A 14,305-nucleotide genomic window follows, 5' to 3' on the forward strand; every position below is an offset into this window, starting at 1 on the left:
TGTAATCTATCTCTCAGAGGAACAGAAGTCAGGCATGCATGGTTCCTAGCCAGTAGGCCAGTCAGAATGGTGGATAGGCACAGGGAGATAGTGTGAACAAAGACAGAGAACGTCCGTTTTGCCTATTACATCATCCGAGGCAGCAGTTGTGCACGAAAATACATTATCAGAGACTTTCATGTCACCTCATTAATGCTAATAGGGCCTTGACAACAACAATTTCACAGCCCCAACGATTGTCTGCTAAATTAGTTTATAAAAGCACTGTCACAGTGACACAAATGTTTTCCAAATATACCTGCATTACCTTCATTAACACTTTGAGTGCCACGCTATTTTCCCATCTTTACTTGGTGTGCCAGCGCTGTAAAGTATAGGGAATTTCACTGTGCATTGCAGTGTTTGCAGGCAGGGAACAGACTTAACTTTTTGACTTACCAGCCATTTGGCTGGTAGATTTTAAAAACTACCAGCCAGGCAGATTTTTTACCAGCCAAAAATTATAAATAGCTTTTTAGTATATCGCCATGTGTTATTATTACTATATAATACTCTCGTATGCTATTTTCAATTAATATCATAAACAACATAAGGAATATTAGCATAATTTTGAGTGGACTGAAGGAATGAGTCAGCGTTAATACTTAATAGTTTTAAATGCAAATAATTTATTGAAACATAGAAGTGGGGTCGGGACACACACACACACTGTTTCAACTCCCCACCCCCGCATCTTATTGTAGTCTAGTCCGTCTTCAAACTTCCACTCCTCTCGAAACTTTTTTATATTTGAATATCAACATTATCTGTCCATCCTCAGTCATCCTCAGTTTACTATAATATACTCCTGTCCTGAGTCCTGACTAGTGACTTCATCGTCTTTCCAAACGCACGCACGCACACACTGTCTGCTGTACTCTATGGCTCTGCGCCTCTGCCTCTGATCAGGATTAGCTTGTTAGCTTACGCTAACGTTGTAGTGATTGTAATGGTACATAAACGTTAATTTGGGGCGATTGGGCATAAAGGAATGGCGACGGTGCAAAGCATGTAGATGCATTTGACCCGTTGTGACAAGAAAAAAAACACCACAGACTTATTTCGGGTCGTGTAGGCGCACTGCTGTGTAGCGCTGCTCTGCTTTCAGAAGCACGGACTGGGCGGATATGACTCGCGGAGTTGCTACAGGGTTTTTCAAAATAAGAGTATCATATGAACCGAACGTTGCTAGCTGCCGGAGCCATAGATATTATGACTGGAGCTGCGCTTGGGGCGGAAATGAGACCCGCACAGGATTTTCAAAATAAGAGTATCGATATGAACTACACGCCAGGTGGCGGGCAGACCTCTCATTTTTACTCGCCAAACCTTAAATCCACACGCATTTGGCGCTTGGCGAGTGCTTATTTTGTTCCCTGTTTGCAGGGCTATATCTATATTCTATATTATAGCTATGGAGACAATACTATGGCTCATTTGACATTAACGATCCATTGTTTAACATGTGGAAAAGAATAGATTTTATTCATGTATACGTTCACGTGTTATACCGTGGTGAATATTGTATAGTTTCAGAGTGATCCTGGCTAATTCCTGAAAACGGCTGTATGGAGCAATACGTGAATTTTGCTAAAAGCGTTGCCGTTGCTCGCCTGTACACGCTACTATTTCCAATTAAAATGTATATAATAGCTATATTATGTTTAATCATGAATGCATGAAAAGGTTTTTTATGCTTTGATCGCCAGTAACTGCGTTCGTTTTGAATACTACATACGTTGATCGGCCGGATCGATATGAAATCATTGTAGGATCAAGGTGGAATTGATGTCATATAGTCCTTACCTTTACTAGGAGGTATCCCAAAAAGAATATTACAATTGTCTGATTGCGATTTCCAGTATTTGTGTCCATTGGATCCCCGACATAATCCGGCACAACACAAAAAAAATTAAAAACTGGTTGGTGCTCTTTTTATTACGGAAGCCCTAAGAGGCCGTACATGCATACATTTTATTTACTCCGTTTTCCCGTTAGTTAATTTAATTTGATTTCTCGTGATAACGGGATCATTTTCTCGAGATCTCGAGAAAACGAAACGATAGTCTAGACTAGTATATATTAGATCACTGCAGGAAACATCATTCAGCATCACAGTCACTAAAGGAGCAGGAGGATATTGATCACCGTGTCACATATCTCTTCAATCAAGGCCTGACACAGGCTGAAATAGCTTTATGCCTTGCTGTTACAGATAATATATATTAGTGTGCGTCATCTAAGAAGACTGTTAGCAAAGGCTTCAGCTTTACCGGCGGCGCAATTAAAGTGAGCTCTCAAAGAGAACCTACGGGAGGCTGCAACTCGAAACTGGCACCGTATGTCCAAACCCCTCCCACCCACCCCCTCCTAATGTACGGTTGCCTCCCCCTCGTATCGTATGTATATTTTCTGTTAGGATCTCTGTTTAACAGTACTGTATATTTGCATATCTTGTATGTCACAAATGTAACAGTACTGTGTACCTGTATGTCATGTACCCCCCTGGCCTGAAATAAATTATCCCGTTATCACGAGAAAACGGACTTCATTATGTCGAGATAATGAGAAAATTATCTCTTTATCACGAGAAAACGAATTAAATTAACTAGTCGTTATCACGGGAAAACGGAGTAAATAAAATGTATGAATGTACGGCCTCTTAGGGCTTCCGTATTTTATTCAACAAGGTAGACCTTCTATATGGAGCAAATCATTGTAACACAAATTATATCATGCAATACAGTCATTATGTTTGATTAGAGAAAATCATAATACGACATTGTAAAGCATTATTAAAAGTGACTTGATAATTGAATTGATAAATGATTGCATGATTCCCATTGTTGCATGATTTAGACGTTAAATGAACGTTGTATAAACTAATCACACTGATTAGAGATCGGTCCAAATATCAAGATATATATTTGAGGTGTCATGTGTGTTTTCTCGTATGGTTTCAGGGGATTTGCAAGGCACTACCTATAGGAGATATACAGTCATCGTAGAAGATCTGGAAGGTCTTGTCGACAAAGGTGACACTTTTCAGAAACATCTCCAGCAGTTGGACGGACATCTCCTGCACCTCATTATTCTCCCTGTCGTTGAGCCCGTGGGATGCGAACGCGGGGAACTTGGAGCGCTCCTCGAAAGGCGCGTTGCGGTCAAAGTCGACACAGCAGTAGGCTGACCACAGGTAGGTGGGGATGGCCACGCGGCCGATGTTGTGGCGGCGGATCATGTGCCCCGAGGTCGTGACCCCGGTGACCACGAAAGAGGTGCCGTGGCAGTAGTTGTTGAGGCGTCTGCGGATCGTGTGCTCATGTGCTTTCCAAGGGCCGATGTTGAACTCTCGAACCTGCGGGACGATGTTGGTCAGAGTGTAGGTGGCGGACTTGTCGTCGAGGTGGGCCTGGTGTTCGTCTGGATTCAACTGGCCTCGCTCGAAGTTCACGGTGTCCGAATAGTCGTCGAGGACGGCTTGAGCGTCTTCAAACTTCTGGTGAAGATCATCACCCGTTGGGAGTGGCTGCATGTCCCTTGGACCGAACACTGTGGAGAGCTGACGGGAGAAATCAATTGAACCCGATTCAGTCTGTCGTAAAATATCACCAATTAAGTCTAAGTGATTAATTAGACTTAATCACTAATTAAGAGGATTCTTGCCATAAACATCATGAACGATTTCCATAAATGAATCATTCAGGTGAAGAACCATCGAATGTTATGGACATCCCATGTATGTGTTGTGAAGTGAATCCATTCCACTTGGGGTATGAATGAAAGTACTCAACCTATACTGTCTTTGACTATGAATTGACACACCATTCTCACTTTAGCCTACAATCTATTAGATTAGGCTTGACAACATTGTTCATCAGGTTCTTTGTCTGAAGGATTAACAGGTAAATTCAAGATGTTGAACCCCTAGCCTATTTCCAACTCATCTATGAAAGAAAGACGAGAGGGTTGATGTCTAGACCTACTGGATACCCAGGCCCTCAGCTAATGGAGTCACAGTAAAAATCACCTAAAGAAAGGCTTGTTCAGACTGAAGTGTGACCCTGCTGTTACTTTACATTGTTTTGTGACTCACTAGCTGGAGCTGCATGGTATTATTATCCAGTATGAAAAGCAGCATGGATTGTGCTGAGAAAGGACTCTCGCAACAACACCATTAATAAGTAGGTAGCCTTTTTCTGGCTTGCGAGGCTACGGAATGAAATTAATAATCAAATAGAAATTCTGAACTTACAACAGTGCTGTATACCGCATATATTTACAGCATATATCTGAATATACCTGCATAAAATCCTTTTATATATACCTACCTATACACCTGCATAACCCATATAACTCGTTATGATAGCATGTACAATAATGCTGTATACTATATATTCTTACAGTATATATATATATATATATCCACATCTGTCTGTACATACCTGCACGTAATCCCTTTATATATCTCTAGATAATATATGTCTGTACATATCCCTTATCTGCTCTTACTATTAGTTACGATGCTGGCCAGTATGACTACGACCATATTGTCTTTATACCTGTATCACTGTACATATTAGTATTACAATTCTGTACATGCATCTGATTAGCACTACACCCAGCAGTACTAATTTATATATTTTATACCAATTTTAATCACCTGTATATTGTATTATATATATATATATATATATATATATATTAGAGCTGGGCCGTTAACGTGCTGCGTTAACGCTATACTAGTATCGCGCGATAATATAATTAACGCATTAATCCAATTTTTTTTTTTTTTTTTTTTTTTAAACCTTTATTTACCCAGGGTAGGTTCGCTGAGCACAGATGCTCTTTTTCAGGAACGCCCTGCTTCACATTCACACCTGGGAGCTGCCCAGTACAACCACAGTTGACACCATTGGCCACTGAGCAACTCCACTGGAGCAGTTGATTCAAGCCATGTCACATAGTTCAAGTTTGAAATTATTCTTTCTGTTTTGCTCCTGAGAGTGTGCTAGATACTGTACTGTACTGGTAATATTATTTATTTGTGTTAACTTCTGAATAAAACAACTTATTAAACACAAGTACATCTTATTCAACATTATTTTGATATTTCATTACCAATTATCATAACAAAACAGCTTTTTCAAACAGTCTGTAATGCATTTTGGAAACGGGAGATGGGCTCATGGTGTAATGGGCCACCTGGCCTGAGAAACATAAGGAGGAAAGAAAAAGTAAGGACTTACTTCTGGTCATTATTTGGGTAGAACACACATATTTTGAATGCCTTCGGCATTTTTTTTTTTTTTTTTTTAGCCATTTTAATCTAGATTAATCTAGATTAAATCCAGGATTGCAGATAGATTAATCTAGATTAAAAAAAATTATCTATGCCCACCTCTAATATATATATATATATTACTATTGCACTTTACTGTTAAATTTGCACTCTGGTTGGATGCCAAACTTATTTTCATTGTACTGTACTTGTGCTGTATAATGACAATACATTTTAATCTAATCTATTCTAAAGTAAAGAGACCTAAGATGGTATGAAACACCTAGACTCTACCTGTGGCTCATACATCCACGGCACGTCAACCTTTTTGGGGCCGTCGGAGCGCTTGAAGGTGTATGCTGAGTAAACAGGAATATGGTCGAAGGTGTCGTACAGGGTGACGAAGCGCGGTTTACCGTCGTAGAACTGACAGATCTTCCTCAACGACAGGTCTTCAATCCCCCGAGGCGGTGTGCCCATGTATAAGAATTCTTTACAGTCAGACGATAGGTGTTCCTGTACCTCTGCTCTTGCCATCACTAGTATGACAAGCAGACATGCGAGCATCGGATTTCTCCCGGGGGAACTCATGAAGAGGAAAGTAGTTATTATGTCTCTACGGTGCATTTAATCCCTCGGACGCGTCCTCCTTCTGTGTGGATTTTACTTCTCTCAATGCCACATACTATCCTGGTCACATTATTCAAATTCTTATCTTTTGTTATATTTGCATTACAAGTGGATACCTAGCACGTAGTCAGGAGTAACCATGGTCACCCAAATATCTTTTTAACAACAGCAAATTTGAGACACCATTAACATTTGATCAGGGTTCTCACAAAAAAAAGTCCAGGACAGCACTTGCTCACAAACGGCCATATAAATGACCATAGGCCTAGTTTTGACACATTTAACCCCAGTTATATTCCTCCTTTTTTAATTATGCAGGGTTAATGATGAAGTGTCTCACGTTCGTTAGAGGTGATTTGATTTGATTTTGTATTAAAAAAAATACAAGATTCCAGAAAAACTTCAAGGATGCTACACAAAAAAGTCAAGACTTATTTCCATTGTGGTCCTTGGTCTCAGACAGATAAGCAATACAAAACATGACCACAAATAACAATTTGACAAACTACATAGACATGGAAATTAATGCAGTACAAACGTAGCCACAGACAACAATGTATCAGACAACATTTTCATGCATTTCCAAATCTAGTTTTTGACATTGTCGAGGAGCCATGATTTGACTTTTTTCTTAAAATTGTGTCGGCTATTAATTAATGCATTTTAGCTGTGAAGGTAGCAAATTCCAATTTGTGGCTCCCCAGAATTTAAAAGAACATTTGCCCATATTTGTTTTGAACCTTGGAATACACAGGTCAGCAATGCTGGCTCTGGTGTTATGGGTATGCATGTCTCTGTTCCACTGAAAATAATTTATAAGATAAGAGGGGGCCCTATTATTATAAATGTTGTGAACTATATTGAGCTGAAGTTGCACATACCTGGCTTCCAGAGGGAGCGAGCCCAGCAACTGGAAGTGTTGTTTAGGTGACTGCTACACCCGTCACAAAATGTACGTTTTGTAGTCATTAAGTTAGGATTTTACAGCAATAAGAGGAGAATAAGCATGTGCTTGTCAAATACCATGGCGGGCCAAAACAAAGGGAGCGTGGCATAGGCCCAAAATTGGGCGCACTGCTATGATCCTACCAACAGTTGCGTTTCAAACAAAATACACTTATATTTCTATTTTTTCCAGGATATTTGCTAATCTTTCCAAGTTTTCCATGCATGACTGGAAATCTAGTCTCTTAATTTCCAGGTTTTCATTGTCAGATGAGCACAGAGGTCAGATGAGCACAGAGTGGCGCTCTTGGAAGTGACTCTTCCCCACAATATAGTCACCTTTTTTCTTTTCTCACTTACACCAGAGTCTTTCTGGGTTCACTACCAGAATAACATACACCAAATATTAAAAGATGCTTCTGACTACAACCCTCCCACCCTATTATACCATTTCACACACAGTTGAACTCAGACAACCATTTTCTCAATGAGACTCCGCCTGTATTTACTCTGCTATTCACTCTCATCCACTTGTAAACAGAGCACTGTGTGTGTGTGTGTGTTTGCTAGTGGGTTTTTTTTTAAGTGAAAGAAAAGACTGGAATGTTTTTGAAACATCTGTTCCCATAACAACAAGTTGATCACTAGGTGACCCTTGACTTCTTGGGAACAAACACTTCCTGTTTACCAATGGATCTTCCATTCGTTCATTTGCCCTGCATCTCCTTAGTGACATCTATCTATCTATCTTTAATCTGACTGACTGTAGTATCTATCTGACTGTTTGTCTGTCTGACTGTCTAGTGTCTGTTTGTCTGATTGATTTGTTGTGTAAATGTGCTCCACCTACTGTATACATTCTCTCTTTAGCTCATGTGCCTCTTTCTCACTCTGATGCGTATTGCTCAGTCAAGGCTGTGAAAAGAGACCAAGTAGACAGAAGTAACAACGTCACCAGGCTGCGTTTACACAAAGTAGAACTGGCCATGGCTACTGTAGAATCTGGATGATTTTGTCATGGAAATTGGTATTGGTTCATGTGTAGACAGTGGAACCCAGAAAGTTGGAACACTTACTTAGTTAGTTAGTTAGTTACTTACTTACTTACTTACTTACTTACTTACTTACTTACTTACTTACTTACTTACTTACTTACTTACTTACTTACTTATTACCTCTTCATCCGATCAACTTATTACCTTGCATTATCAAACATTATTATTATTAACATATATAATTGGGGTGACAGTGGCAGTAGGTAGAGCAGTCGTCTGGTAATCAGAAGGTTCCCGGGTTCGATTCCGGCTCCTCCCGGGCAGCGCGTCGAAGTGTCCTTGAGCAAGACACTTAACTTAACTCCTAACTGCTCCCAATGAGCGGGTTGGCACCTTGCATGTCCAGTGAATGTGTGAGTGAGAGGGGGAATGTGAGGCATAAGTTGTTAAACACTTTAGATAAAAGTGCTATATATAAATACATTTAAATGCTAAATGCAGACCATTTACCATTTACATTATTCTTGTTATCATAACAAGAACAACACAGCGTTCAGAGTGTTCTATGTTATTGGCCGGTGCATATTTGTTGTAAGCAACACCAGCTATAGCCAGTCTTTGGTGGTATTCACATTGTTTTCCTGTGAACGGTCAGTTTGCAGGCAGTTGTGTACCGTTTGTTGTTTGCTGACTCTGTGCTCTCCAGGTTTACAATGTGAGAAAGGTTTTGTCTCCATTGTGTGCTGCCGTCTTGTTTGCCCTACGGTACCTTTACGGTTTCCTTTTGGGGCTTCAGTGTTTGACAGTTGCCTCACTGCGCTCAAGACGGTCACCATGCATATCACCCTGTCTGTAGACAACAAACAAACAAAGGGGTTTTTGCTCTCATAATGTAATAACAAGCGTGCAAAGTGTGTTCAAATTCTTCATGATGACCAGAGAACTGCACATACACACATGAGTGAATGCAGAAGCATTATAATAAGGAATGATGTTAAGTCAACAGTTGTAGCACAGCATTTCTCAGAGGAAAATCAAACCTTCTTGGATGTATTGTTTGACATTGAAAGGATTTCACATGGCCATAAAGGTGGCGATAATGACCATATTCACACGGTGGGCATTTTACTCTTACGTCATGCTCAGGTTGGGATTTTGTTGGGAACAAGGTGGAAAGGAATCCCAACCTGATCATGATGTAAGAGCAAAATGGCTGTTGTGTGAATATGGTCAATTGAAAATACACTATTAAGACTTGAGGCTAAATGGATTGATGTTTCCAAAGCGAATTAACTCATTTTCAGAACCTTTCTGTGGAGAATATTGTCATAATAAACTGGTTTGGAAATCATGCAGGCGTATGCAGATTATTTCTCTTACATGTAAATATTATGATGAACACAAAGGTCTTCATTGACCTATCTCAAACCCGCCCTCTTTTCTTGATCCTCCAATCACAACAGTTGTTGTGACACAGACCATGTGACACTATTGAGACTGTTTATACTAGATTAGATTCAAATGTATTGTCATTATACAGCACAAATACAGTACAACAGATACAGTACAGATATATGGTATCTAGATATATAAAAGGAGTATGTGCAGGTATGTACAGACAAATGTGGATAGATATATATGGTAAGAATAAATAATATCTATATACGGTATATACAGCATTAATGTACATGCTATACTATACATTGAAACCAGTTCTAATAACATATAGGGGTATTTTGTGATGGTTTGATCCTAGTCAGAGAGAAAGCCAATGGATTACATCAGAATCAGAAATGTCTTTATTGCCAAGTAAGCTTGCAGATACAAGGAATTTGTCTTGGTCATTTGGTGCATCAACATTAACAGACAATTAAAGTAGAATAAAACGGGATATATAAACTAAATTAGAATAAGAATACAATATAGAATATAGGACAGGGCTGTACAATTGTGTGGGATGTAGTAGAATATATACACTAAAGAAGGGCTTCCCAACCATATTCAGCAGGTGACCAGATATAAAAAAATTAAAATTAAAAGATAACAATGGTGTGTTCACACACATGATCATACCAATCACACACTGTGCTGTCCTGACTGCATAAACAGTGGTCTATTTTGGTGGACAGAAATTCGGCTGCTGTCGTGAGCTGGTCAATTACAACTTTTGTAGACTAATACTGTATACTGGTTTCATGGCTTTCTGTGTGTGACTGCTGTACTGTCATTTCATTTACATGATCCTCATATAATTTAAACCCACATGGGGTCCCGACCCCAAGCTTGGGAAAACCTGGATTTAAGACTTTTTTGTTGTTTTTTTCCCTCTTCACAAAGAGTACCACAGTCCTTCTTTCTCTTCTTCCTACTATCTAGAGCTGTCTGTGTACCCAGGAATGAAAGGGCTGTAAACTGCCATCTGCACTCTGTCTGGTTTGTTACATTTGTTCACCGTGTGTTTGAGCATGTAGGACCTAGTCACCTAGAGAATAAAGGGAAGCAATGGGGTTGTGTGTGTCTGTGTGTGCGTGCATAGGTGTGTGTGCCTATGTTTGCATAAAGTGTATGTGCATTTGTTGTAAGTATAGCATAGGGGAATGGGGGGGCTTGTATGTGCGTTTGTATGTCTGGAGGAGGGGTATTTGTGTGTATGTGTTTAGGGGGGGGGGGTGTTTGCAGGTCTCGTAAGTATCCACTAGTGTGGTCCTGTTTGGGAGAGAGAGTAGTGTATGCGTGCGTGTGTGTGTGTGGGGGGGGGGGGGGGGCTCAGTGGGTGTCGGAGAGACTGGTATATATTCAGAGTAAAGAAGTAGACACACCTTCTTCAGCACTGGGGACTGTTGTGACACCAGAGAAGAGAAGGGCGAGAGGGCATGTGTGACCAGTATCTCAGAATGGATTACAGCCATACAGCTTGACAGAGAAGCGCGAGGTAAGGATCTCTAATGAACTATATTTCTATTTCTAATTATATTTCAATAGAACGTTTTTTTGCTGTTTCTACATCCCTTAGGAATAGCTCAGTTAGAACATTTAAACGGCTTTCAAATCCATAGCTTCTATTGGACTTGGTTACAGCTATCTCTGGTCTAACCAATATTCTAATGGACCTGAACATAAATTATTATTGTACAGTGGAAGTGGAGTGAAACATCAAAACCAAATAATTTATAAATAATATGACCACCAATAATAATCTGAAGTTGAATGCCATCTGTGGAGGTTTAATTGAAGCATGAAGTAGCTGTAATCATTCTATATCAAACGACCTGACCTTATACCTCAGTTAGATGGTACTCAATTTAGGACTATTTTAAACCATATCTGTGAAAGCAGAATAGTTTCTAGTTCATAAGGTTATAAATCTCTGGCTACGTTTATGCCACTAATTTATTTTCAAACCTCTGCATTCCTGAGTGGTGTATATAGAATGCAAAGTGTATGTGTATGTACCTCGAGTTGTACCCTTCCTGATGACTTGTCGTACAGAACTTGTAAGTCGCTTTGGATAAAAGCGTCAGCTAAATGACTAAATGTAAATGTATGTGTACGACTGTACGTGTATGTGTAGGCCTATGTGTGTATGTGTGTGTGTGTGTATGCATATATACATGTGTGCATGTGTTCCTTTTGGCCTATTCTGAATCCCACTGTGTTTTCTGTGTTCCAGGCTGTGTGGTATAAGAAGACAAAGGCAGTGGATGGAAGATCTGTGTTACTCCTTTCCATAATCTTCACTGGAACTATATAGGACCCACAGCTGTATCTAAAATATATATTTTAAAGCCTTTTGTAAATCAGTTTTACAAACTTAATTTTGGTCAGAATTCTGCATACCCGCTGGAATGGAATTTGTTGCTTAGCAAGTTAGCAACATTGGCACATGAGACATTTTAGTAGGAAGTTGGGGCCCTTCAGAGATTTTATTGTCCAAATTTCTATTTAGAAAGAGGACAGAGAGGCAGACAAATGTCAGACCTGGAATTGATCTCCTCCCCGTCTCCTCCTCCTGCCCTCCACTGTGACTACAGCGACTGGTCTCCCTCCTTCTCCATTATTCCAACCGTCTACCTGCTGGCCTTCGTGGTTGGTTGCCTGGGCAACACCCTGGTGCTCTGGGCCTACCTGGACCGCGCAGAGGGGAGGAAAACCAGGACTGGATATGGAACTGGAACCAGAACAGGACTTGTCTGCTGCAGTGAGAACCTCAAAATCAGGGTTCTCAATGGAACTTCCCGGGAAAAGACTGATGGAAAATCCCAATATCCTACCAGGCAAAGCTACAGAGCCTCTTCTCACTCCTCCCATTCCTCTGCTACTTCCTCTCTCCCTCGTTCCTCTCGCTCGCTGACAGACTCTCTCATTGCTAGCTTAGCATTAGCTGACCTCTGCTTCCTGGTTACTCTCCCTCTCTGGGCTGTCTACACAGCAATGGGCTACCATTGGCCATTCGGACAACCACTCTGTCAAATCAGCAGCTTCCTCACTGCACTCAACATGTATGCCAGCGTCTTCAGTCTGAGCATGCTCAGTGTGGAGCGATACTGGGTCCTGACAGGCCGGCGGCACTCCAGCCACCATGCTCAGCAGGGCTGCTACAGCAGGGCATTGTGGGTAGTTGGAGGAGTCTGGGTGCTGGCAGCCATTCTGGCATTTCCGGGTTTACTGCTTCGCTCTGTCAGGGAGGTGGAGCTAGAGGATGACTGGCAGCTGGAGCTAGAGGATGACTGGCAGCTGGAGCCAACTCAACCAGCCATTCCCGGAGCCTTCCTCCTCTCCTGCCAGATGGATTACTCAGTTCTGATAGGAGCAGAGCTGGACGAGGATGAGCGAGAGAGAGCGGAGCTGTGGTGGGCAGCGGCCTTGAGTTTGAAGTCGACTCTGATTGGCTTCCTCTTGCCTCTCGTCATTCTTTTGGTTTGTTACTGCTCCTTGGCCCGGCTCCTCAGCAGACATTTTGGGCGTGGCCCTCGTCCCGACCGCAGGCGCCAACGGAGACTTCTCAGGGTCATTGTTACCTTAGTGCTGGCCTTCTTCCTCTGTTGGCTCCCCCTCCATGTTAATAAGACGGTGGTCATGTTGGTGGAGTTCAGCCTCATTCCATACTCCTGCTCCTTAGACCAGACACTGCTAGCTGCTCAACCATACGTTACCTGTTTAGCATATCTCAACTCCTGCCTTAACCCGCTCCTCTATGCCGCTTGTGACTCCTCCTTTAGGAGGAAGTGTAGGGGAGTGCTACTCCTACTGTGGAGGAGGAAGAGAGGAGAAGGTGGAGAGGAGGAAGAGAGGGAGGTAGGAGGAGACGACAAGAATAATGTGACCAGAACACAAGAGGAGACAGCGGACAGGACAGAGGAGGAGAGGATTGAGGGGTGAAGAGAAGGCAGAAGCGCGAGCTGGATGGAGAGATGGAGACAGGGAGTGCCACTGAACTGACGTTTGTGAGAATCAACCTGTCTCAAGCCTAGGGATGCAACAATTGTGATTGGAGGATCAAGAAAAAGAGAGTGGGTTTGAGATGGATCAATTGGGCAGCCTCCCTTCCCATAAAGGCAAATAAACACTCTATTCTGCAGGCTGTTATTGGAGACTGATCAGCACTGGACCTTATATTGATGTGTGGTTACTTGTGTAAATATTTGAGGAATGCAGTGGTTCATTTGCATACAACTTATGTGATGTTTCTCCTCAAAATGTTAGGATTTTTTATTTAATTTTTTATACCCAACAATGTCTGGGCTTTCATAATCTGTATTGATACATTCAGAATCTAAATATATTTGGTAAGACAGTAGTAGTAGTAGTAGTAGTAGTAGTAGTAGTAGTAGTAGTAGTAGTAGTAGTAGTAGTAGTAGTAGTAGTAGTAGTAGTAGTAGTATAAAAGGAAATACAGTAGTTTGGTGACTCTTGATATTCAAGTTAAGTTAAGGTATTTTTTTTTTTTACCCGGGGACAGTGCACATTAATAAACATCTTCTGTTTCCACATCAATGTAAATGTGCCAGAATTAGCTAATGAGCTAGTTTTCATCTGTAGTGCCTGCCTACCCTGTCTTTAATGAGATTCAAGAGAGAACATAGCTGTCATGATAGGAGCAGATAATAATGAAATATTAAGCTGCAGTCATTGAGGAGATCTTCCTGACCAGGTGTTGGAGTGAGGCTCGCTCCATCTTTCCAGACCCCAGTCACCGCTGAGCCACCCTGGGCCACCCTGGGCCACTCTGAGCCACTCTGTGCCACCCTGAACCACCCTGGGCCCAGCCACTGCTATCACAGCATCCAGATCAAGACAGCTCATTCACAGATAGTTTCTTCCCTCAGGCTGTGCTCCTACCGAACACTAAATCTTAACTTGATTCCTTGCACAACAATTCTATGCTGCATTTTAAAAATATATTTTTATACTATAC

At 41.3% G+C, this 14,305-nt stretch overlaps 2 protein-coding genes across 2 annotated transcripts; one reads left to right on the forward strand and one right to left on the reverse strand.

Annotated features, from left to right (window-relative positions):
• Positions 1 to 2,998: 2,998 nt before the first annotated feature.
• On the reverse strand, positions 2,999 to 5,800 carry LOC311245421 (endonuclease domain-containing 1 protein-like; the record flags this gene model as incomplete). Its single annotated transcript, XM_084335264.1, has 2 exons — positions 2,999 to 3,601; positions 5,615 to 5,800. The coding sequence occupies 2 exons, from the start codon at positions 5,798 to 5,800 to the stop codon at positions 2,999 to 3,001; spliced, it is 789 nt and encodes a 262-aa protein (XP_084191390.1).
• A 6,059-nt stretch (positions 5,801 to 11,859) lies between these two features.
• On the forward strand, positions 11,860 to 13,269 carry aplnr2 (apelin receptor 2; the record flags this gene model as incomplete). Its single annotated transcript, XM_084335265.1, has 1 exon — positions 11,860 to 13,269. One exon carries the CDS (start codon positions 11,860 to 11,862, stop codon positions 13,267 to 13,269), a length of 1,410 nt encoding a protein of 469 aa, XP_084191391.1.
• Between the last annotated feature and the right edge of the window lie 1,036 nt (positions 13,270 to 14,305).

This window comes from Notolepis coatsorum (assembly GCF_963971535.1).
Source record: "Notolepis coatsorum genome assembly, chromosome: 18".
In the NCBI taxonomy this organism is placed as follows: domain Eukaryota; kingdom Metazoa; phylum Chordata; class Actinopteri; order Aulopiformes; family Paralepididae; genus Notolepis; species Notolepis coatsorum.